The 23,298-nt window shown below is 37.6% G+C and overlaps 1 protein-coding gene across 3 annotated transcripts in view; it reads right to left on the minus strand.

Moving 5' to 3' along the window:
- Nucleotides 1–749: 749 nt before the first annotated feature.
- Nucleotides 750–23,298, minus strand: part of CAPN7 (calpain 7) — a 29,320-nt gene continuing 6,771 nt past the window's right edge. For 2 of the 3 annotated variants that reach the window (XM_054273515.1, XM_054273516.1), the window contains 18 exons: nucleotides 22,706–22,773; nucleotides 21,380–21,580; nucleotides 20,888–20,974; nucleotides 20,077–20,203; nucleotides 19,665–19,750; nucleotides 17,904–17,997; nucleotides 16,186–16,332; nucleotides 14,441–14,547; nucleotides 12,807–12,927; nucleotides 12,403–12,547; nucleotides 10,797–10,896; nucleotides 8,950–9,085; nucleotides 8,419–8,494; nucleotides 6,001–6,146; nucleotides 5,219–5,281; nucleotides 2,705–2,835; nucleotides 1,434–1,526; nucleotides 750–1,353 (listed from right to left, as the gene is read on the minus strand). In XM_054273515.1, coding sequence (XP_054129490.1) covers nucleotides 1,209–1,353; nucleotides 1,434–1,526; nucleotides 2,705–2,835; nucleotides 5,219–5,281; nucleotides 6,001–6,146; nucleotides 8,419–8,494; nucleotides 8,950–9,085; nucleotides 10,797–10,896; nucleotides 12,403–12,547; nucleotides 12,807–12,927; nucleotides 14,441–14,547; nucleotides 16,186–16,332; nucleotides 17,904–17,997; nucleotides 19,665–19,750; nucleotides 20,077–20,203; nucleotides 20,888–20,974; nucleotides 21,380–21,580; nucleotides 22,706–22,773 — 2,073 coding nt within the window. In that variant the 3' untranslated portion in view covers nucleotides 750–1,208. The remainder of the gene's footprint in view (nucleotides 1,354–1,433; nucleotides 1,527–2,704; nucleotides 2,836–5,218; nucleotides 5,282–6,000; nucleotides 6,147–8,418; nucleotides 8,495–8,949; nucleotides 9,086–10,796; nucleotides 10,897–12,402; nucleotides 12,548–12,806; nucleotides 12,928–14,440; nucleotides 14,548–16,185; nucleotides 16,333–17,903; nucleotides 17,998–19,664; nucleotides 19,751–20,076; nucleotides 20,204–20,887; nucleotides 20,975–21,379; nucleotides 21,581–22,705; nucleotides 22,774–23,298) is intronic. The other variant, XM_054273517.1, reaches the window with a different exon arrangement.

Below are 23,298 nucleotides of genomic sequence, written 5' to 3' on the forward strand. Positions count from 1 at the left end.
GGGGTCTTCTAATAAAATAACTTGTTCTGCATTAATCCCACCTCCACTATTTTCTTAAGAACTCTGACCCTGCTTCTATTGATGACACTGGCCCTGTGCTCAATTCCTTCACTGGTTTCAACTTAAAAGGGAAAAAGTATCTTTTCGAAGAGGTCTTGCATAATGGAATCAGCAAGTGCATTCCTTGCAGCTGTGGTGTCTTGGGAGAAAGGTTTAAATGATCCTTCCCTACAGGACACCTACTCACAAAAGTGAGGAAAATGAAATATTTGCTGAGTTGCTGATGGTGGGCAGTTCCCCATCCCCCTGCACCAGCGACTGAGAGTACCCTCAGCAGATACAGTGAATCTTAGAGGGGATCTTCAGATGAAAACCTTTCACAGCTGCTCAGGGAAGGCTGGGCTGTGCTGCACTGCCTGGTCACTATGCTGGATAACCTCCTCTCCTTCCTGCTCATCAGGATCAACCTAGCTCTGGCAGATGGCAGGAAGAAAGCCCCAGAACCTCCTGCTGTATTATGTACTAAAGTCATACAGATATGAAATAACAGCTCTCAAGGTACACATAACATGAGCAAAGCAATTGCTTTGCTTTTAGAAATAGCTAAAGCTGGAATCTTCCTTTTCCTGTACTCCTGTATACATATTCCAGAGAAGATGACACATGGAATACTGCTGGCTCAGCAGTAGTACATTTACATTTAGATGGGAGAACCAGTTCAGTGCTGAAAACATAGATAGCAGCACAAATATGTAATAAAAGCTATTTGGTCCTGAGACTGAATAAGCAGAATACACAAGAATATTTTTTTCTTATATGTTTACTTTTAAGAATAGAATCTTTAGCCCATATACCCTGTATGTGGGGAGGAGGGAATTTCAATATTAGTTTTTCTTGTAACTCACTAGACTTTGAATCAAAGTGTGGAAAAACTGCAATAAAGTGAGTTCTTCTGCTGGTTCATTTGAATATATGCATTTTAGCCTATTCCCAAGCCTGTTGAACAGTGCTCACTCCTGGACCATGGCAGCAAATCCACAGCTAACTGCCTGCCACAATTACCTGGCAATCTGTCATTCCATGCTTTTGGCTGTAACTCAGGATGTAATTCTCTTTTGTGCAGGTGTAATAAGGATTCTTCACCTGTTCTCAGACTGTAGGACAGGTCAAAACCATCTCCTTAAACAGCACTGCACAGTTCTGTCTCCTCACTGCAGCTGTGACACCTTAAGAGGAGTAGTACTGTTAAAATCTAAGAAAAAGGGCCCCTCTTGTTGAGGCAGGAATGTGGTGGGGATAATGTTGTAAACTCCAGCAAAAGTGTTCTCCACCTCCAAGTAGCAAAATCCACACCTATGATAAAGAAAACTACCTGTTAGGAATGAGATCTAAAGTATGTTTCAAACCTCTGTACAGATGTCATTAAGTGTTACCTGTAGTCACCACTGCTTTTTTTCTGAAAGCCATAGGAACCAGGATCTCCCACTGTTGAGACGGTGACCAGTTCAAAACCAACGCTGTATTGCCTGCAAGTGACATGGCAGACTTGCTTTAGATGCTTGGCTCATCAGGATTATCATGAAGAGGACTTAGTTATTAAAAACTATACAGGATAACTGAAAGACACCTAGAAGTTTTACCACATTTGTGGCAAAATGTAAAGTCAAATTTACCATGACATGAATGCAGTATTTGGAGGAAGACAAAACTCAGTTCAGGTTTAGAACTGGACTGCAAAGAAAATGCCTGCTAGAAGCTGCCTGTGCACTCAGGCAGAATTCAAGCAGTTAAGCTTGTGACACACTCCTGTGCCACATGGCACAGATCCTGGGGTGTGATCAGGTTGCTTATGGGAGGACTCAGTGTCAGTGATCTCAGCAGAACTTCTCATGTTGCAAAACAACTTGGGACACTTTGTCTGCTCCTGTTAATGCATGTGACAGGCACCATTGCCTCTGTCCTTCAAACTACCCAAATATGATGTTCAAGTGCAGGAAAAAATGCAAACAAAGAACGGCTCAATTCATGGAACTGTGCAGCCACACCTCTGCCTTCATCTTCATTTCATGAGAGAAGGAGTTTCCTCAAAGAGGAGAGGAGAGATAGAAAAGTTCTGTCACATTGTAGGGCTCACTGTGCAGCTTTGCAAAGGATAAACAGTTGACTGTAGGTCAGGAGATGTTGCTATTCAGAAGTACTGAAAACTGGTGTTTTGAGGTAATCATTAATTGTGCCAAAGGAATTTGGCCTGCCTAAGTCTACTTTATGGGACATTGATATCCAGCACTTCTGGCCTGCTAGTAGCAGAATAAATGCACTTTCAGAGGTGTTTGAGAGCCCTAAGGGTTTAGTATCTTGCATATTAGCTCTACTACAAAATAAAAGAAATTATGATCATAATTAGTTTTAAGAAGAAATCCTGTATACCTTCTTCCCTAGCTCTCCTCAGACCCCAAAACATGAAGAGAAAGGAAGGCTGCTGCTTTCCTTATAGGTCAAGGATTTCCCTCAGTAGTTAATGTATAGATTTAAAACACTATTGATGCTAAAGATAGAAACAAATAGTACAAACTCTGAGTCAACTCCCACACCTTGTTTTCTGGATTTTCCATGAGCTTCCACCTCTCCAAGGGGATAGTGACAAAGCTTTATCTTTGGCATGCAATGCTTTCACTGTATTGATGCACAATTATTTTCTACAAACCTTGGTCCCCGTAGTTCAATTAGCAATGGTCCATTCTTGTCTAGCTGGAATTGATAAATGGGGTTATTTTTGTAGGTGTCTCTGAAGTTTCCACACCCTCCAGCACTGTGACCTTTCCACTGTCCATTAACCTGAAAGAAGTCAAAAGTACAGAAAACAGATCCTGAGGATTTCTATTGCTTATATATACACAAAAACAAGACTAGAGGGTCCTCTCACTTCGGAAGTTACTGACTTTAGTGACCTATCCTAATTTTCAAAGTGAAGTGCCAGATAGTGTTAGGCATTCACAAAGTCTTGTGAAGCTCGCCCTCAAAGCCTTACATTCCCTCCCTGTACTGTATTTTTCCAGCTTATATTAAACAAGCTCTGAGTGACTGTTTCTGACTGTGACAAACTGCAGCTAACAGAGCACCCACATTCCCATCTATCCCATGCCTACTAGACTACACAGGTTATCTTTTTTGTCCTCAGACACTCCCCTGTTGGATTAAATGAGAAACAGCAGCAATACAGGGAGTACAACACCAACAGTGTTGTAACTTTGCTTTTAAAGATCTCTGCCTCCAGCCCTGTCCATCACCTCTGTGCACTCTGAGAGCCAGCACTGCAATGACAAGATAACCACAAGGACAGATTCTGCAAGGATAAAGACACTCAAGGGGAAAAATGCTGTTCAGACTTTGAGAAGCAGCCCATCTGCTTAAAAGTTCCTCTTGCTAGTCATCAAACTGAAAGGTTAGACTCGTAAGGCATGCCAGGCATTCCCACAGATTTATAGCTGAGATCCATCTCTCCTGTTACTTCTCTCCTGTCTCTGTCAAAGCAGCAAGGGGCAGCATTTTCCCTTTTGATTTAATTTCTCACTCAGTGCCCAAACCCCTCTAACCTGGTAAGTAGAGAAGCAAGGGGAATTTCTCTTCCTACCATGCTACTACCCAGGAACCTAAAACTGCTGTGTGCTGCTGAGCTTTCTAGCCCTTTCCCACTTCTGCTGCACTTAATTCCAGGCATCACATCAGGGATTGGTGAGCTCCAGAGGTGACCACTTGACTCCAGTATAGGACATCTAAGAGAACTTGTTTTTACTGCTAAACTGTCATTTAGTTCTCTGCTTGCTTTTGAGTGTGATGACTGCTAAGCAATCACCAAACAGGCATTAAATACAGGTAACTAACTTTTTGTATTCAATCCTAAAGACAGAACTGGCATTGGATAGATAGAAGATACCTTTTTTTTTTTTTGAATACTAGACAGACATGTTCAAATAATCAACAGGAGTTTTCAACATACTTAATTCTCTTTTCAAACGTATTACAACATAAAATGGATGTCCCTCCTCAAGCAGGCTTTTCACCTTGAATATTTTTGACCTCTTAAAACACTTCCTCAAAGTAAGCCCAGTTTTTAATAGCTCTATACGACAATGGTTTCTGGAAGAACCAAACAAACCATCTTGCTGTTCCCAGGAATCTCTGTTCACTCACCATTCTCTAGAACAGGTTTCAAGGGACTGTTCCAAAAATACCAGCTGGTATGGAACATTGTCTGAACTCGAGAGCCAAGCTGCAAGCCAGCATGTCCCCCTGAGCACACAGAGTAATGCAGTCCTGCTTCAGGCACGAGTGTGCTAGCAAAGGGACTGTTCCAAACTCCCTTGTTTCTCTCTTCCTGAACAAGTGACTGTTTGCACACAAGACTTCTGACTACAATAGGATTCCCCAGGGAATGCATGGTAGGTACAGAGGTAAAGCTACTGGTTTATTCTTTCCTGAGCATAAAACTGCTAAAACATGAAAATACATGCAAGTTACCTTATCCTGTGAGCTCTTGGATTTATACTTCAGCTGAAGGTGAAACTGCAGCTCATATTGACAGCTGAAATATGAAGAGCAGCTGGCCCCAAAACTGCCTGAGCTTCTGACCTGGTTTCAGTAAAGTTTTTCACTCTCCCCCCTGTTCCTATACTCTCAGGGAGTGAGTGTACAGTGGATTTACTTTCTCAGGAAATGTACAATGGATATACTTCCTTGATCCTGTCTGGCAACAGGAGTGCTTATTCCAATTGTTATAGACCCTAGAGGTATCTTTGAAAAATTTAGGAACAGGTAACGTGCTGTGATATTGCAATCCTAAGTTTGTTTCTTATGCTCTTGCTACTGGTGCCTTTGGTTTGGCATTGCTGATTTTGTCCCATCATGCCAAGAGTTTTTCCAAGAAAATCATGCAATTCTCCCAAGGGGAAATGAGCAACACTTCTGGGGAGTTTTCACTCTGCACCATTACTAACACAACCTGATTTCTGCAGAGTGATGGCTTATTAGGGTATGGGTTGTTGTTCCAAAGGCCAGTCTGTTCTACAAAGGCTTTGCAGCATGTCTGCAATGGCACAGCTGCAACAACACACCCTGTGCTGGAGGTGGGGCAGTAGTATCAAAATATATTTTGAAACCTTGTACATCTCAAATGTGGAAAAGCCAAACCAGTGATGCATAAAAGAAAATGTTTCTTTACCCGTTTGGAAATGGTGTAGGGTGTGGGAATCTTGGAAAAGGTGAACTTGCACACGGAATACACCTGTATTGTAAAAAGAAGCAGCAGGTTACACATTTAATTTGCATCTTTCAAACAAAATCATGACAAAATTAAAAGAAAACAGAAGTGCCCACACAACATTTTTAGATACTTGTTCACTTCATGCCTGTATTACCAACCAGATGACCCTGTGTCAAACTCAAAATTCAGAATAGTGCTGGGACTAAGACTTAGTTCTACTTAAAAACCCTGCCCCCTACCCCCCCAAAAAAACCCCAAACAAACAAACAAAACCCAACAAAAAAACCCAACCAACAAAGAAAGCAAAATGGAAACAATATGCATTTTAGTCTTTTTTCAGTGAAAAAAATCCTAGCATTGATCATTGTATGACTCAGCAGTTAAGAGAAAAACCCAAATCCTAAGTCAAGACCTGGAGAAGTCAAAAACCTTTAAATCTTAACCAGGATCTAAAATAGGCTTAATTTGGATACATAGAAAGCCCATGATCTGCCTGTACATAGATACTTTTTTATTCTAGAAAGTAAGAGTATTTTTCAGCTGATTTTGTCACTAAAATTTTGTTACTACAAATGGAAAACATTATCAAACACGCCATCCAGTGGTTCTGCTCCATCACTCACAGCTTCCTTCCCCAAGACAGTAATATTAATTTAGAAATACCCTTTTTATCAAATTTAAAAACAAAGTAGACTTTATAGTTTAACTGCTTACATTCATTATGAAACAACAGCACATACCCTGATGGTGTAGTGGATGGTGTTTTGTTTCTCATACTGGGACACCACTAAGGTGAATGTATGGGATCCTGGAGAGGTCAGCTTTATCTTGGTCAGATAATGAGGACTGTTGATCCGAATACCATCAATATAAGGAGGAGGATCAGCTGAAAAAGAAAAGGATGAACATTTTTTCCTGACCAAAAAACCCCCCAGCTTGGCAAACTTCTCAGGTTACAATGAACAGACCTGAGTGCTCTGAACAGATGAGAGCCTCAAGATTTACATATAGAAAGGACAGTCTTAACATCAGCTACTGTTTTCATGAGGGGTACATCACACATGACAAGACACAAATTCTGTGCTTGAAAGTACAGCTTAAATCCCAAGACGTGCAAGGACTGCTTATCCATCTCCCACCAATGCCACTACTCAAAGAAGACTTAGTTTCTGTAATTATGTTGAAATTTCAAGAGAAAGATAATGAATGTTTAAGCACTCTTTGAAAATCTCTGAAGTGTCTGCTCTTTCTCCATTGGCTGGACAGTTCCAGAATGCCAGCTGCCAGAACTTGGGCCACCCTGTAAACAATACTCCAAAACATGTTAATTCCTTTAACTAAACCACACACACTTTCTGTCCCTCTCTCTTCAAATCCCTGTGATCATTACACAGATGTAGCTGCATCCCAGCACCAATGCACATGTGGTACTTAGAAAGATGCCAAATGTTTGCTTTTATAATTAGACAGTGTAATTTGTTATTTGGTCTCTAATTGGTTCTTTCCAGACTTCTTTTAATTTCAGTGAAGCAGGATCAAGTCTAGCCAATTACTTCAATAGGCCCAGGATCAGGTCCTTTTATTTTCTTCCACAAAGCAACATGGGAGAGGGGAAAGGATTAATATAAAACAATAAGAAGCTTAGGAATGGGAAATCTCGGCCTTGCTGCCAAAGGATTAAACTGCTTTGTTCTCATCTCACTTTAACAGATGGTTAAAAATAATAGTGCAGCTTGACCAATCTATTTCCATGGAAAAAGGTTTTAAACAAGTTTGAGCTCGTGAGATCAGAAGTTTTTAAGAGTTTGTGCAGCAAGACAAAACATACAAATTGTTCAGTTTTTGGTACTGGTCTTGTTAGGCCAGTCTCCTTCAAGCACAACTGAACAGTTCCCTCTACTATACATTTGTGTTTGGGTTTGCTCACTTAAGGACATTTTCAGTGAGACATGTGTAAAATAAGCACTGCTCCAACCACCAGCAACACCAGAAGCAACTTGGGCATTTACTTCTCCTCACAGAGGAGCTCTTGCAAAACCAGATGATGTCAGGTGTCAAGAGACCTTTCCACAGAAAGACTTGGATTCTCAGGGAAGCTTGGATTCTGGGGGAACTGGTCAGCAGAGTTCACTGAACAAGATCAGATGCAAACTATGCAATGCTCATTAGCCATTCCAATAGAAAAAGTCCCATAAATCCCACTCTTTGGTGAAAAAAGCTTTAAAATCTACTGAGGGAGCTGTTGCATGAGCAGCTACCTGAATGCAAATCTGGTTCTAAAGAGGTTCCTATCTGTAAAAGCAACCGGCCAATCCCACTTGTTTTAGAATGCACCTTCACTGAATAATTCCAAGGAATATTTCTAGCAATCTTTAACTTAACAGCAACCCCTAACTTAACTTCTAGCAATCTTTAACTTAAAGAATAAATAAAAAGATGATCTTACTAGCTCTACCTTAAAGTTTCAGCCTATCCATTCAACCTGGGCATTACCTTTACACCCTGTGTCTCAGCCTGTGTCTCAGATCTGCCATCTCTCCTGAAATAAAGCATACTTGGCTACTTCACAGCTACAGCAAACCACTTCTCCTCAAGGTGACAAGAATCTGACATATGATGACCAAGAGTAACATTTTGATAAAATTTGAACATTTTTAACATTCCATACCTGATACTTGGAAATATGTTGAAGTGTTCACCTACATTTCATAAGCTTGCTTAGGTATTGTATTAAGCCAAGTTCATGGGACAATTAACCCTGATTATTTTCATTCTGTGGAAGCTGTAGACCTTTAAATAATTTCACAAATATAGGAAATAATTATGCTATCAGAGAAACTAACACACAACATCTGTTCCCTCTACACATTAACTACTGGCACTGAAAAACAACCAGAAAAAATAAAGAAAATGTTGCATCAAAATAAATGTCAGCAGGACTATGCAGACCTCTTGAGAATGCTTACAGCATGTTAAGAATGGCCTATTCCTTCACTGTAGACTTTAAGTAGGATCAAACAGAGCAAAACAATGATTTCAGAAGACTGACTTTTTAATGAGGCATCTAGTTTTAAAGAAAAAAGGGCCTTTACTCTCCACAAAATTCTGTGTCCTTCATTTTATTTATAACATCAGCTTCTTTATTAAGGCACACTAACCTGGATAGTAAACTTTTTTGCCATCAGTCTTGTACACAACCATTGTAATGAATTCCCGATTGTGTGCAAAGTCATCCTATTAAAAAAAACCCAAAAAAACACAAATCAGAATTGTGATATTCTGTGAAACATCATGAATGCTTAATCAGAGTCAAGAACACCTTCTACCATCCCTTTTGATCAGCACATAGTATGATGTGATACTTGTATTTATTGGGATGCCCAACAGAATTCTTTTTCAAATGCCTGAAGTAAACAAACATCCACTAATTTAAGTTATTCAGGCTCCAGGATTCAAAGTTACTTCAGAAGCTTTACAGTGGAATAGAATCACTTAGCTCCAATTTTACTCTGTTTCAATTGGAGGTACATGTACCTGCTGAATTAAAACATTCCACATGTACGCAGGCATACACACCTGAACACAGGCAGTAATATACTGCCTATGAAATAATAAGAGAAATAACAAGAGAAAGCCATACAGAAAGATGTACAGAAGCTGTGGCAGAGCTTGCAGTGCAGAGCCAGCACCTTGTCAGTGATGTGCCTGCTGAGCAGGACCCAGACAGCAGCACCACCCTGTGGACACTGCACCTCCAGCTTGTACTGAGGGTTGTTGGCCAGGCTGTAGGCGTCCTTCACCGGGCCCTGCTTTGCATCCCACGTGCTGAAAGTGACACACACACCTTATTAGACCAGTAAGAAACTAATTTGTGCTCTGAAACGAATCCTACACATATGCAGAGTGTGATATTATCAGTAACAAATTACCAAAGCCTAATTTTCTACAGGAATCTATGGCAGTGGTTACATAACACAGTCACATCAGAAGCATTGTCTTAGAACCTTGTTTATAAATGAGTTCATCACAATACATGTATGATAATGAAAAATGCTAAATACAAACAGCCTGACTGGTGACTGCAACCACACAAAGCACAGAAAAAGCTGAACCATTCAAGCAGCCTGGGCTACACAACCATAGCCATGATTGCACACACCAATATTAAATGAAAAAACACCTACACTTTTGTAACTGTAAAAATCTAACATCCATCCATCCATCTATCTATCTATCTATCTATCTATCCATCCATCCATCCATCCATCCATCCATCCATCTCTCTATCCATCTGCTATGGTTGGCTTCAAAAGCTTGCCAAATTTTTTTCCTCCTTTTTATCTTTTTTTCCTGGTGTAATTTTATTTTAAAATGTGCCCTGTTTCATGCTTGTAAGGGTGCCCTGCAGGAAGTGTTAAAGATCTTTGAGGTGCCCTACTGCAGAATTTGCCTGCTGCCTCGTGAAGTGTCTAGACAAGAAAAATACAGTGAGAAAAACCAAAAAGCGCTGATGACTGAACACAAAGTGTGGCACACTGGAAGCAGAAGTGTATACAGCTATTCCTAAGTCTCCTTGTCCCTCTCACACTTGTAAAACTGAACAGCATGTGTGGAAGGCTGCATTAAAAAAGTTCCAAATTATCACCATTGTTACTTTCCATTTTATGGCAACTGCAACTGTGCTGAGGCTTTTCCCTACACAGAGGGAAGACAATCACTGATAATGTAAGGACAGACAGACCAGTAGGTGAGCTCTGACACAGCAGACACATTATCTCATCTTGCTGCATCACCACAGTGTATTTTAGAAATAACTGGAGTGCAAAGATGGAAGGAGCCTTTACAGATAAGCTCAGCAGTCACAGTGTGGATGAAGGAGCTTGTGCAGAGCTAACACAGGCAGGGACAGTGTGGAAGCAGTGGCAAAGTGCAGTCTAGTGGAGTGGAAAAGTACAGAAACCCTTGCTTTCCAAAATGGAGACACATATACACACACATCCTCAAACTGGGAGAAAACCCCTGAATGTAATGGGTATTTGGTAAGAGGCACTCAGACTCAGGAAACAAATCAGCAGGCAAGGAAGATTATTTATGATAACTACAACTGCTCAAACCCAGAACTGGTTAAACTACCCTGATGTCAGTGAACACACCCTGTAAAGACAACATTTGCAAGTGGCCAGAAAAATGATTTCCAAATAATAACTAGGTCACTTAGGCACTGTCTGGGCACTGCTTAGAGATAGACTGCACAAAAAACCTGATTTTTATTCTGATAGGGAGATGTGGGACTGAGGTCAGGATCTGGTTACACAGCTGTAGTTCCACAGAAACATCACAAGGGTCACTGAGCTCCACTGATGTTACAGAACTAATCAAAAACAAAGCCTGGGCTGAGAAAGGGTAAAGTTAGGCTCAAAAGAACAGGGCTGGAATTCAAGCCCCTAGCTATAACCTGGAAGAATTGAAGGAAGGAAACATCACAACAGAACACTTACTGAGATTTTGAAACAAAAATTTTATCTTTTGGACCAACCTGTGAATACATGTAGATTCTTTGAAAAGACTTGGGTTCCAACTCAAATAAATAACATCATAGTACTGGCACAGGTCTTCCCAGGAAATCCAGAAAATGCCTGAAAAGGAAATGCTGTTATTATTTTCTTTACAGATACCTTGATTTTACTTGTTTCTCAAAAGTCTCTTTCTGAGCAAATGGTACAGCTTATATAAGTACACATTTCTGCAAAATGTAGTAGTAATGTCTGCACTGCCTAAATGGCAAAATTTAAACTTGCCCCCCAAACCAAGTTAAAGCAAGAAAAAACAAATTAGTCTCTGCTTATTATCAGGGACTTTCTGAAGCTGTCAGAATGCTTTTCCATTCTCAAGCACTAAGCAGAAGGTATGAGAAAATCTGCTATTTTGAAAGAGACATCATTAGGTGATTCTGACCTGATTTCCTCTTTCCTAGGCTTCTAAAAGCAAAAAAATAAAATACACAGTCAAACAGGTTCCTGCAATTCAACAACCTACTTCAGCAGTCATCCAGCACAATCAAGTATTCAACCAACATGTGAGTATTTTCAAATGTATTTCTAAGGCACTTCATCCAACACCTAGGCCACTGGTTTTTGCACCCTAAATTTGCTGTATCTTTGCAACATTCTCATGCATTTATTCTAGTTCTCCATAGCTCCCTTAATTGCAACTCTAGCCAGCAACAGTGCCTGCAAAACAACAAACTCCTAGTGGAATGAACTTTTAAAATGGTAGCAGCCTTATAAATCATGTCTCTGACAGGGGCAGTTGCAGATCTTGCAGCACTAAAAACCAGTAATAATAACTACACAAAACCAAGAAGGCCAAAGTGTAAATCCAATTAGAAGAAATAACTCCATTAGAATTACTAAGGTAATTACGTATAAAATTTTAACAACCAGATGCTACAAATTACTTACTAAATGAATTGGTAAATAAATAATAAACTATTATCTCATAACTGTCACAAATCCAGGACTGCTATTTTTATGTTTGAATCACAAGTTTTCATCAGGCATTTGCACAAGGCTTATCAATAAATGCTCTAATCTAATGGATTTGGGGGCATAGTGTTGTAAAACAGTGACATTGAACAAAGGGGCTCCATCAGAGATTTGCAGGCAGTAACTAGGACACAGCAAAAAGCAGAAACATCTTTCTGAAAGTAAAATGCAGCTGATGCACAAGAAAGATTGACTGAAATGCTGATTAGAGTAAGCATGTTGATACATATTTGAAAACATTAGAAAGGAAAATACCCCCCAGAAAGTCCATTCACATATCAAAAAGCAGCATTACACAGCTTATTGTCAGAATGTTCTCTTTGCACTGAACTCCCACATACGGACACAGCACACTTAACCAAGGAGGTACTTTCTTGTCAATTAATTTGAGATACATATTTAACAGTCTAGATTACTCAAACCCCAGACAAACCTGAAATGACAGATTTAAATACACAAATACTTCCTAAAATTTTGGACTGTTTAGTTTCTAGTATTTGTTTTACTCTCCTTGTGCTTAAGCATTCCCTTCCTGCAGGGATTCACCACAAAGATCTGTACTATTTGAAAAGATAATGACTTTTAAAACCTTATTACCATTGTCTATTTTCTGAGCTGTTCTGGGATCAAAGTTCAAGTATTTTTGTAAGTCTGGGGTCCAGTTTCGTGTGTCATTTTCACTGTATCGTCCCTTCCAACGTAAGTGGCTCCAGGGATTTTTTAGCTGAAGAAATCGAAGTCCCTAATAAAAACACAACGTAAAATTGTCAATTCAGCTTGTCATGGTAATTTCTACATATTGAAAGTGCTTTTATATGGATCATGAAAACACAGAATGATTACATTTTCTGAAATTTCCCAGTAGAGTCCAAGTCCAAGACAAAATACAATGTATTAGCCATTAGAGCAAAAAAACCAGTAGCTACCCATCTAGGGTAAACCTAGCAGCACATGTAGGTTTCAAACAGGAGTTTGAAAACACCTCCAGCTTCATTTGATACCTTATATTCTCTTATATCCAAGACTGCATATGCATGGGTTGGAACTAAACCCCACTTTTCTCCTTCCTCTTCAGACATCACCCCTGTTGCTGTTGTGATAAGGACATCTCCCTTGTGAAATCTGTTCAAAAAGAGGTGAAAAAATACCTTAAATAGCTTAATTAAATCCCACAAGTTGCAATCTAACATTTGCCAGACACCACAATAGCATGTTTGTACACTGCCCATTAGTGTGACCCTGTTTTATAAAACTGGGATAGAGGGGTTTTTGTCAACAGAAATCACTTCTGAAGAAATTTTGAGAAAGTGGAACTATTTTTCTTCCACAATTAAGTATACAGTTAAAATTAAAAATTATTTTAAAAATGTAATTTCATATTTTCATAAACAAAATTCAGCATTTATCAACCTGAAGCTCAGCTTGTGTCACTTTTAAGATACTCTTCACAAATCCACAGCTGAGCACAAATGTGTTTTCATCACCACTCAGTCAATGACTGCATATAGCAAATTATTAAGTCTGCCATACCCCCAGGATTCTGAAAAAGAAGTTCATGCTTCTATACTTTTGTAGGTGTTTATACTCAAGTTTAGTGTTCTGAATAGCAATTGTTAATTTTGGAAGAATTACTGTTGTGAAAACACACTAACATGTTTCCAACCTATGCTAAAAATCCAAGTTCATACTCAGTGTCCCTAGACAGATTACAGGATCACTGGACTGCAGGATCAACACATTTCCAGGTGAACAACAGCAATATTCCAATGGCTAGATCCCATCCTAACTTTAGTCATACCTTCAAATTACAACACCAAAACATCTGAAAAATTGCTGACAGCTCTGAGAGCTCCTAAGCAACTGAAAAAATTCTGCAGAAAGACTCTTTTATTGTGGTTGCAGATGTTTCAGTCAACAGAATAATCCCCTTCTACTGCACTGAAATACATAAGACACTGGCTGCACAAAACCATTTGGAAAGAAATCAAAGTACTTGGTATACCTGGCATTTTTAATTTACAGCTGTATCTTTCACCATAAGCAAAATAAAATAATAATTTACTTTGTACCCTTAACACCAGCACATACAACTGCTGTGGTAGGTCTGAAAACCAGTATTGCAGTTTTGAGAGACTTTTGCTGCTCCTCCAGGAGATTTACTGATGGGGCATAACCTTGTGATACAATTAGAAACACTGCATTATATCTGCTTGCCAAGGACAGCAGATACAATATAGTTCTGGGGAACTGTGTGGAAACACAGAACACATTTCCTCCTTCTTTTTAAACGCTTAACTGGTATATATTATACTAGTACCAGTTATAATATAACTGGTATATTGGCTCCAAACTGCTCTTCTTTGACTTTATATTCTGTTTTCTTTATTAACAAAAGAGTTATTTTTTTTATTCATACATAGAGAAGAAGAATTCCAACACAAAATTCCCCAGTATTTTAATCTTCTGTTTTAACAAAGCCACCAACACCTCATTTTTCTTCTTCCAGAAAGCACATGGAGGTTTTATAAAGCACAGTTTGCTGTTGAAGCATCTGTGGTGACTACTGCTCTTACAGTGGTAACACAACTACTACACAGCAAGAATTTTAATTACTTAGGAAAGAACAAATGTCTACCTCTGATAAAGCATTCTGAAAGTGCTGTCTTTATTGAAGGCTTGATTGTCAGAGTGCATTGCAATTCTTTCAGGTATCCAACCTGTCAGTGCATGGAGATCAATATTCTGAAATGCAAGTATTCAAAGGAAATCAGAACAGATAATCCATATATAAACATATGATGTCTGTACACAACTTATAAAACACCTTGAAAGAAATCAAGTATACATAAGTTACAATACAGCTCTACACATAAAAGGGTCAAGATCAAGACTAACAAACAAAAAACTCTTTGATTAGACAAGGACAATGTTTCCAAGTATCTTAAAAAAAAAAGCTGGAAAGTGAACTGATGAAATAAACTGGAATTCCAGAGCAATTGAGGCATATCAGAATCATCAGTCATGCTCAACTGTGTGATGTGTTCTATTTATTTCATTGATTTACAGACTTTTAAAGCATATCTCAGAAGCACTATTTGGTACCTTCCTATTATATATGCATTTTAAATAATTTATGTTTTATTTCTAAAGCTCAGAGTTTGGGTTTTTTTATTCTTTTTGGTAAAGCTGACACTGATATGTATTTCCATAAAAAGATGCTTTAATCTCCCAACTCCTTGAAATATTGCTTAATTCTTATTCTTTTGCTTTGTACTCCTCAAAGCAAAAGCAGAAACTGTAAATGCTTGAAGCGTCAATAACCAGCACTGGGGGCTGGAAACTTGAGGAATTACAAATACAACTCAGTCTGATTGTAAGTAACTCTGATTACAGAAGGAAGCTGGAATACAGTGGAAAGTGGAGAGGGCAGGAAGGGTGGAGTTTAAATGCCACCAGTCAAGCTGTTTTTCCAGATTGCAAGTTAGAGGATGACAATGGGAATTAAACATCGTTACTCTCACCAGCTTTTGTCCTTCAAAACAAATATTTTTAAGTGTCCTGACACTTAAAAATATGTGCTACATTGACCCCTTACACAAAGCCACATTTGTCTCCATAACAATTTTTCAAGAGGTGATGATTACTAAGTAAAACCACCAAGAATGTGATTGTCAAGACACCAATTAGCACCATGAAAAAAATATTTAAAATTTTAGTAATATAAAGTTTAAATCACAAAGGCTTCCTAAGTAATAAATTATATGGGCTACTCATTTCAGCAAACCATTCCTCTTCAAAGAATAACCTGCATGTCACTTGTATGATGTAGGTTGACTGTTTCTTTAGTACCCACATTATAGAAACCCAATGCATATTTATGGAGATGAGTGGAACAATCTGATAAACAAACTTGCACAGATCAAAGCACTTGCTCCCTCTATACAGACCTTCTAAATGTCTAGACTGTTCCTTTCCTAGCTGACTCCATTACCTAATGAGGGAGAACTGCCCTATTTATTGAAAGAGTTAGAAACCAAAATCAGCAGTATTGATATGGGCAAACAGAACTTGACTTCACCCAACAGGTTCACCTAGATTCTATATAAACACTTCCTACCCACAAGCATCAATACTGAAATCTGAGAACTAAGATTAACTCTGACCATCAAGATGTCTTGCTCGTTCTATTTTGATGGAATAATTCCATTAAGTACAGCTAAAAATAATTGTGAAAGAAAGAAACAGAAAAAAAAATTAAGAAAATGTCATACCAAATACTTGTCTCCCTAAGCTGTTCACTTTGATTTCCTAGAATGAAATTATTTTACCCATTATTATTTAAGTGGATTTTTTTCCTCTCAGAAATAATCTCATACTTACAGAATTTGATCCAGGAAAATCATATCCTCCCATGACCTTCATGTAAGCTTTTTCTATTAGTGACACCCATAATTCATTCTTATTATTGGAATAAGAGCAGAGAAGTTCCCCACTATGATCAACAGGTAGCTGGTCATCTATGATTACCTGTGTGAAAGGAATGAAGTATTATGAATAAAGTATTTTGAAAGTAATCAGAAAATCAAACAAAATCCTCATTAATACAAAGCTTTTCAGACACAGCCACACCTGACCATTATTCTCACATTTGGACACCTCTATTAACCTTGCAGTGGTTTGCCCAAGTGAACAAGAAATTCCACTGCCAGCTCTTGATTGCACAGGTCTAACTGGGTGACATGTGAGGGGCTGCCTTGACTGATGGTGACAGTATACTCATATAAAGTGAGCAACAGCTACTGCAAAAGGCACTTGCAGAAAGTTTCCATGCAATTTCAAGCACAAAAAGTAAAGAAAAGCCTAACAATATTCCTCATCTAATTAGGAATCAGAGCATGGACGATGCTTGGTAGCCAGCAGAGAAATAAATATTTATTTATCTTTAAGGAAATAATTTGTGTCATATCACTTTCATAGCCTCTAGTTCCAGATTTAAGTTTCTTCTCTCTGAAAAGGAAGAACACCTCAAAGCAGCAGCTCTGACAGCATTAACATTTCTTCTTTAAATTAGGTACTATATATTCATCATCACTACAGATTCTGACTGCATATTTGCAGTAATCTGAAGCAGTTTCTGTGAATAGATGTTTCAGTTTCCTGTTGGCACTGGTCCATTACAAATACAGGGTACCGACACAGCCCATTCTCTGGTCAAATCCTATCTGTGCAGGAATGAATAGACCTTTTCATAGGAGAAAAATGGCCATTCATCCTAACAAAAGGCAGCCCTTAGGAGATATTTTGGAAAGAATATTAAGAGCAAGACAGACATAAAAATTATACTTTCCTGGAACATTCAGATTCTGGAATTTTGCAGCTCAAGGACTTTCTGACCCACAGGTTATATTTTAACAATTAAGATCTTTGAGGAGTTCTCCCTACTTCCCCACCCTGTGAATATGACCACTCAACTTCTGACCTCTCGTAAGCATTCATCAGTCACTATGATCTGTGCTACAGTTAAGTATGATATGAAGAAATACATTATTTTATGTTCTTATTTATTGCACTGCCAAGAAAATGAAGTTGTTTGTGAGTTTGCAAAGTTTTATCTTCAGGCATTTCCTCTTCTTACCAAAAATCTGTAGTTGAGCAAGGCCTTGCTTGAATTATCAGTCAAGTTAATCCACTGTGGTAATTTCATATCTATACTCTTCCTGATATCCCCCTCTATAATTTTTAATTCTTTCTAAGATGGAGTGGAAGAATGCACACCTAATTCATAAATAGGGGATACATAGCTTTGTTCCTATTTGGTTTTCACAATTCTGTTAAGTAATATAAGGCATTTTTTTACATTAATTTAATGTAAGGCTGTTTCTATTAATGTTTATAGAAGTACAGACAGAAGAAATATGTGGCTGCATACTTCAAAACCAAAAATGAATCTCAAAAAGGTTTAACAATTAAAAACTACTTTCCAAAAACACCTGCCTAAAGTTTTTGCTATGCAAGCACTTCATAGTGAAGCTGATCAAGCCTTTAAAACACTTTTTGACTTTTGCAGTAACATCAGTAAGTTCTCCCAAAAGATTTACCTTTCTAGGAACACCATTGATATGAAGCTTCACCATGTATTTACCACATGGATTATATTCCGGTTCTCCTTTCTTATTCTGAGGGTAAATTATACTGTTAACAGGAAAATAAAAAAAGAAAATGAGGAAATTATAATATAAATTACTTGACTTATAAAGATAAAAGTGGGATTAGCACAGTCTATTTAAGGAATTTACACTGACCAGAAATATGGCATGTTTAATGAAAAGCAACTCAAATTTAGTAAAAATAATCATGTTTAAATAGGTTTTATTTTTTCAGTTCTTGCTGCATCTTTCTACTTAATATAGTAGCAAAAAGAACATAAGTAACCTAATTGTTTCTCAAACAGAAGCAAGGCAAACAAATTTATCTTATGATTAAACAAGCAGTATTTACAAATCTATAATATAAATACAGTATTTGCCTGAATGATAAGTCAAACTTTTGAAGGAGAAGGCAGTGCAGAACTGGCTGCTCTTGAAAAGAATACAGATTCAGTTCCAAAAAGAACAGATTAAAACAAAACAATCCAAAAACATTCACACACTGGTCTGGCAAGAGCATCCTAGCAAAGTCCAGAAAATCCATGGCAAATTTATCATAGGATGCCAATTGAGTGGAGCTGAGATAGTGTTGTTAACATTAATTCCACAACGAGTTGTAAAATGGACCACCTGTTGCACAGCAGCAAATAAAATAGAAAAATCAAACCAGAGGGCATTATAAATAAAGTTTATATTTAAAAAATCCCAAACAAATACAAAATCCTTCCAAACTATTTCTTATTTGCCAAAGCACATCTGAAGTGGGACTCCAGTTCTGTATACATACCCATATTGACAGCAAGTTATATCTTAGACAGGAGTTTTATGAGTTTTAAAAAATTTTGTCATGAACTATGCTTAATTAGTTAAGGAATGTTTGACTGTGATTTTAGCTGGCTTTGATTTAGATCTGTGTTGGCTGAGTGTCAGAAAAAACCCCCGAGAAATTATCTGACAGCACCTGCAGAAAGGAACTCCATGAACCCATACCCCTCAGAGAACTCAATCAGCAGGTGAAGAACAAAATTCAATAAAGAATTGTTCAATAGTTATATAACTAGAGATGAATAAGATGTCATGGAAAAAGAAAGCTATCTTGAGCAAGTTAAGGAGTCAAAGGCCTATACACCCCAGAAAACCTTAATTAATACACTGCAGGTACAGTAAGGAAGCCACTTCATAGACTTGTTATGCCCCAGAAAACTTAATCAATGGTAATTGTCCAACCAGGACAGCAAATTTAATAAAGTGCTGCTTGGCTGGATAAAATTTGGACTATCCATTAAATAAAAACAGATGAGATGTTCTGGTGGAAATAAAAGACACAAAACACCTATACCATGATGCAATAAATTGTGCAGAGTTTTGGCAGTATCTATAAAAAATCTTGGATATTAGAGCATAAATGAATGTTTGAAAACTGTTGTTTCTTTGAACATGTCTATGGTGAATAAATTCATTATCTGTTCCCAATTTTGATTGATCAAAATATTTATTAGGAATGTTTGTCTAACAGCTTTTTGCTTTTAAACTTAAAACCCTTTGTTTCAATATAAAGTTGGCTTCCAGCTTAGAAGTGCTGAAAACACAGGTCCAGGGGGGATGAAGGTGAAACAAATGCTGGTTTTGACTGTGTACAGCTGCCACAGAACATATTGCAAAAGCTGGGCACTGTTAAATCTGAAAAGATCTTGCAGAGCAACAGCTACTTACCTCGTGATCAATTTTTTGTTGTATCTTCTTTCATACGCTGCACTGATAGCTAGTGATGCCACAAAAGAACAATCTGACACTATTGTCTGCAAAGAGAAGAAAGCCAGTGAGGACATTTAGTCATAATTCATCTACTGAGAGATGAATGTAGTATGTGGAGGGAAGGAAGACAGTCAGTTAGTAATTCTCTTCAAAAGGGAAGGATTTAAACCAAAAGAAGCAAAGCCTATTAAAAAGGCAGAAAATGTATGCTTGTTCAACATGAGGCCCCTACAAGCAAAATTTTTTCCATTTACTTAACCTCATAAGGGCCAAGGAAAGCACTCTCATATTTGGGGATTCCTTTTTGAACAACAAGGTCTCCCATGATAAACCACTAGCAGCACACATTTTTCATAAAGGAACAATTTACCTGCTTTATGCTGAAACTTGATACGGTGTAGATCATCGTAGGGTTATTTGTTATGTCATCCGGTCTCACCCACTTGGCAAACATTGCTTTCTGTTTGGGGGATAAGGGTAGCTTCCCACACTTATCACTAGATTTAAGAGAGGAAAAAAGTAGAAATAAATCAATAGCAGTTTGGAAGAGCTTTTTATGGTATGTGCAGTCTTAAATATGTCAGATAGATGGTGCAAAATATGCACAAAACGAGTACAAAGCTGTAAAACAATTTCAAGGAACACTGCTTTGAAGTTTGTGATTTTTAAGGGGGAAAAAGGAAAAATGTTAAAAAAAGATCATAACAGACAAATGTCTTTGTCTATTATGGCTGTGTAATCTTAACATATTATTATTGCTTATGAATGAAAATCTAGCTGTTATATATCACACTCTTCCTTGGAATATCCCTTTACAGAAGAAACAGCTATGACCTGCATTTTACAGGCAACAGAGCTAAACTCATTAGCATGGACCAGCATCAGAAAACAGACTCAAGCTGCCAGCCCAACCCAATAATCCAAAAAGCCAAATATAATATTATCCTTATAGGCTTGAAGACACAAGTGCAAAAGTACTACAGAGCAGGATCAGCTTACAGTAAAGTTTTAAGTTCAAAGTGAAAGATGGAAGTGGTAGTATTTAAATATCTCTGCCTGAATCATGCTTAAAAGCCCATGTAAATGATTTTAAACACTGAAGAATAAAATACAGAAATACTAAATATGGAAGCTTTGAAAATAAAAACAAAACTGAACTTCAGTAACTGAAGCATACTTACGAAAAAGGCATAGGGAAGGCAAAACGTTCCCTCAGATCAACACTCATGAAAGGTACATATTCAATGCCATTAATCTTTGAAGTCTTCCTGCAAGTCAGAAGAAAAACAACAAAAAAGAAGAGCTACAAACTTATCAATCATCTTCTGAAGATTAACTTGCAGAAGGTAACAACGAAATAAGTTTTTAAAAACTAGTAATACACAGTGCTTCTGAAAACAAGATCACTACCTCTTGAACATTATATATTTGATAGTTTTCAAAAGTCACAAATTAAGTTAATGGTTTTATAAATTATTTGTAGCTTATTTCACCTTTAATAAAAATCAAAAGTAAAAGGATCTGGATGGAATAGAAGGCAGAGTAATATAAAATATTATGCTCCTTTTATTTCCAGTGAAGTAGCAGCTGTACAATCTATAAAAACAACTTTGCACTTTGACTTCTCAGAGTCAGACCTTCCATGAACTCATTTTGGAAAATCTTAGACTTACCTGAGTACTTCAATCTCCTCTGCAGTGTATCTCTGACCTTGAGATTCACTAGCTTGTACTGCTCTGATTGTCTGTGGTTTATCATTTAAAGAAAAATCAGGTCCCAGTGGAAAGAATGTTCTGACTGGCTGATTTGGTTTGGCTGCAGTTGACTTTTCTTTCTGAGATGACTTTGACATAGATTCCTTCAGTGCTTCTGCTCTAAAGCAAATAAAGAATGTATTTGCTTTACAACAGTGATAAAAAAATATAATTACAGTTCAATTATTGATTTTCTTTGTTCATGTTCCCACATATGTTAAATGGAATGAGAAAATGCCCCAGTTGACCAACACTACTTTTTCTTAAAAATAACTCAAATTGATTTCTGATGTTGGTACTTCTTTATTGTTCTGTTTTTGAATCAATTAAAGTACAGCATTTCCAACTCTTACAAGCTACTTTTGACAGAACTCATTAGATTATTATTGCCTCTAAATTATGCTAATAGGAGAATTTCTGTAAGTGTTCATTATGTGGAATCTCAGAACAAGATCACTGAAACACAGAGAAGAAATTGATCTGCATCCTCTCAAACCTTCCAGATTTATTTTGTCTAGCAGGTACAATAGTAGTAAAACCCATGGGCATTCTCACAACCCAGGCTTTCAACTGCTTGAACACTGTGTATGCAGGAGACATATTTTGTTAATTTTGTTACTGCTGTATTAAGTTTCTGTATAGTCACACACATGCAAAGTATTGGGATTTTTTCTTAACACAGACTGAGAAATGCTAAAACCCAGTTTATACTGAAACTTAGCCCAACACAGCCTGGGATTCACCATCATAGAGCTGATTTTAAAAGGTGTACATTGACCTTATACTTGTGTAAATTGTTTCAGAGATCTCAATACACACACCCTATGTAATTAGATTGCTATTGTAAAAAAAAAAAAAAGTTTCCCAGTTTCCAAGCTGTCTTCCTTATGGAGGGACACTGACACTTTGACTTCATGCTAGCCTGAATTCAGCATCTTTTATAGAGGCCAATAATTATAGTACACTGGATTATATCTCTGAAGGCCTGCATTTGTTCTAACAAGCACACAGTCCTCTCCTATCTCTGCATGTCCCAAGATTCCCAGAGGGTTGGCACAACAGCTGCCACATTCAGCAGTGAAGCAGCTGGCAACTGGCTCCAAGGTGAACTCTGCAGGAGCTCAGTCTACACAGAATCCACACAGACAGGTTAGACTGAGAACCCAACTCAGAGGGTGCACTCAGACCTGACACGAAGTATGTTTTACTAACATTAGTATGTTTACTAACATTAGCAGTACTTACCTATCCAGTGCTTGTCGAGCCAGCTGTTTCAGTTTGGACTGGAGGCCTGCTTCTGAGGTTTCAGTAGCCTAAAGTGCAAAATTAAAGAAAAATCTACACATCCAAAAATCACCAACATGTTTCATTAGCTCAGTTGTCATACTTCTAGATTACAGCAAAGAGTAACTAGTTATTTATTCCAATTCTCTTTTTGGAATGAGCAAATATTTTGCTTTGTTTATTGTTGTTTCTTTTTTTTAAACTCAGCATAAAAAAATACTACGTAAGCAAATACCATTTTGCTGTTCTAGTGAAATTTTGATAGAATGGAAGTTATGTCTAAAATTCTTCAGCATGAAAAACAATCCACACACAAAGAGAATTTCCAAAAGAATTAACTCTATTCAAACACTTTTGGCATAAAGAAGACATAACAAAATGTTGCAGTATATGCAAGTATGTGAGCTTGGATGCATTTTGATTCTTTTCCCCAAATGTGTTAAAATGATCATAGTAACTTAGGAAAAAGATTTTAAATGTTTACTTTCATAAGATAAGTGTTTTCAAATGAACAACATAGTGGTGCAAGAACAACATTTTAAACTTGCAATCAA

Source organism: Melozone crissalis, unplaced genomic scaffold (assembly GCF_028551555.1).
Source record: "Melozone crissalis strain CALT ecotype California unplaced genomic scaffold, PUWL_Pcris_2 ptg000016l_1, whole genome shotgun sequence".
In the NCBI taxonomy this organism is placed as follows: domain Eukaryota; kingdom Metazoa; phylum Chordata; class Aves; order Passeriformes; family Passerellidae; genus Melozone; species Melozone crissalis.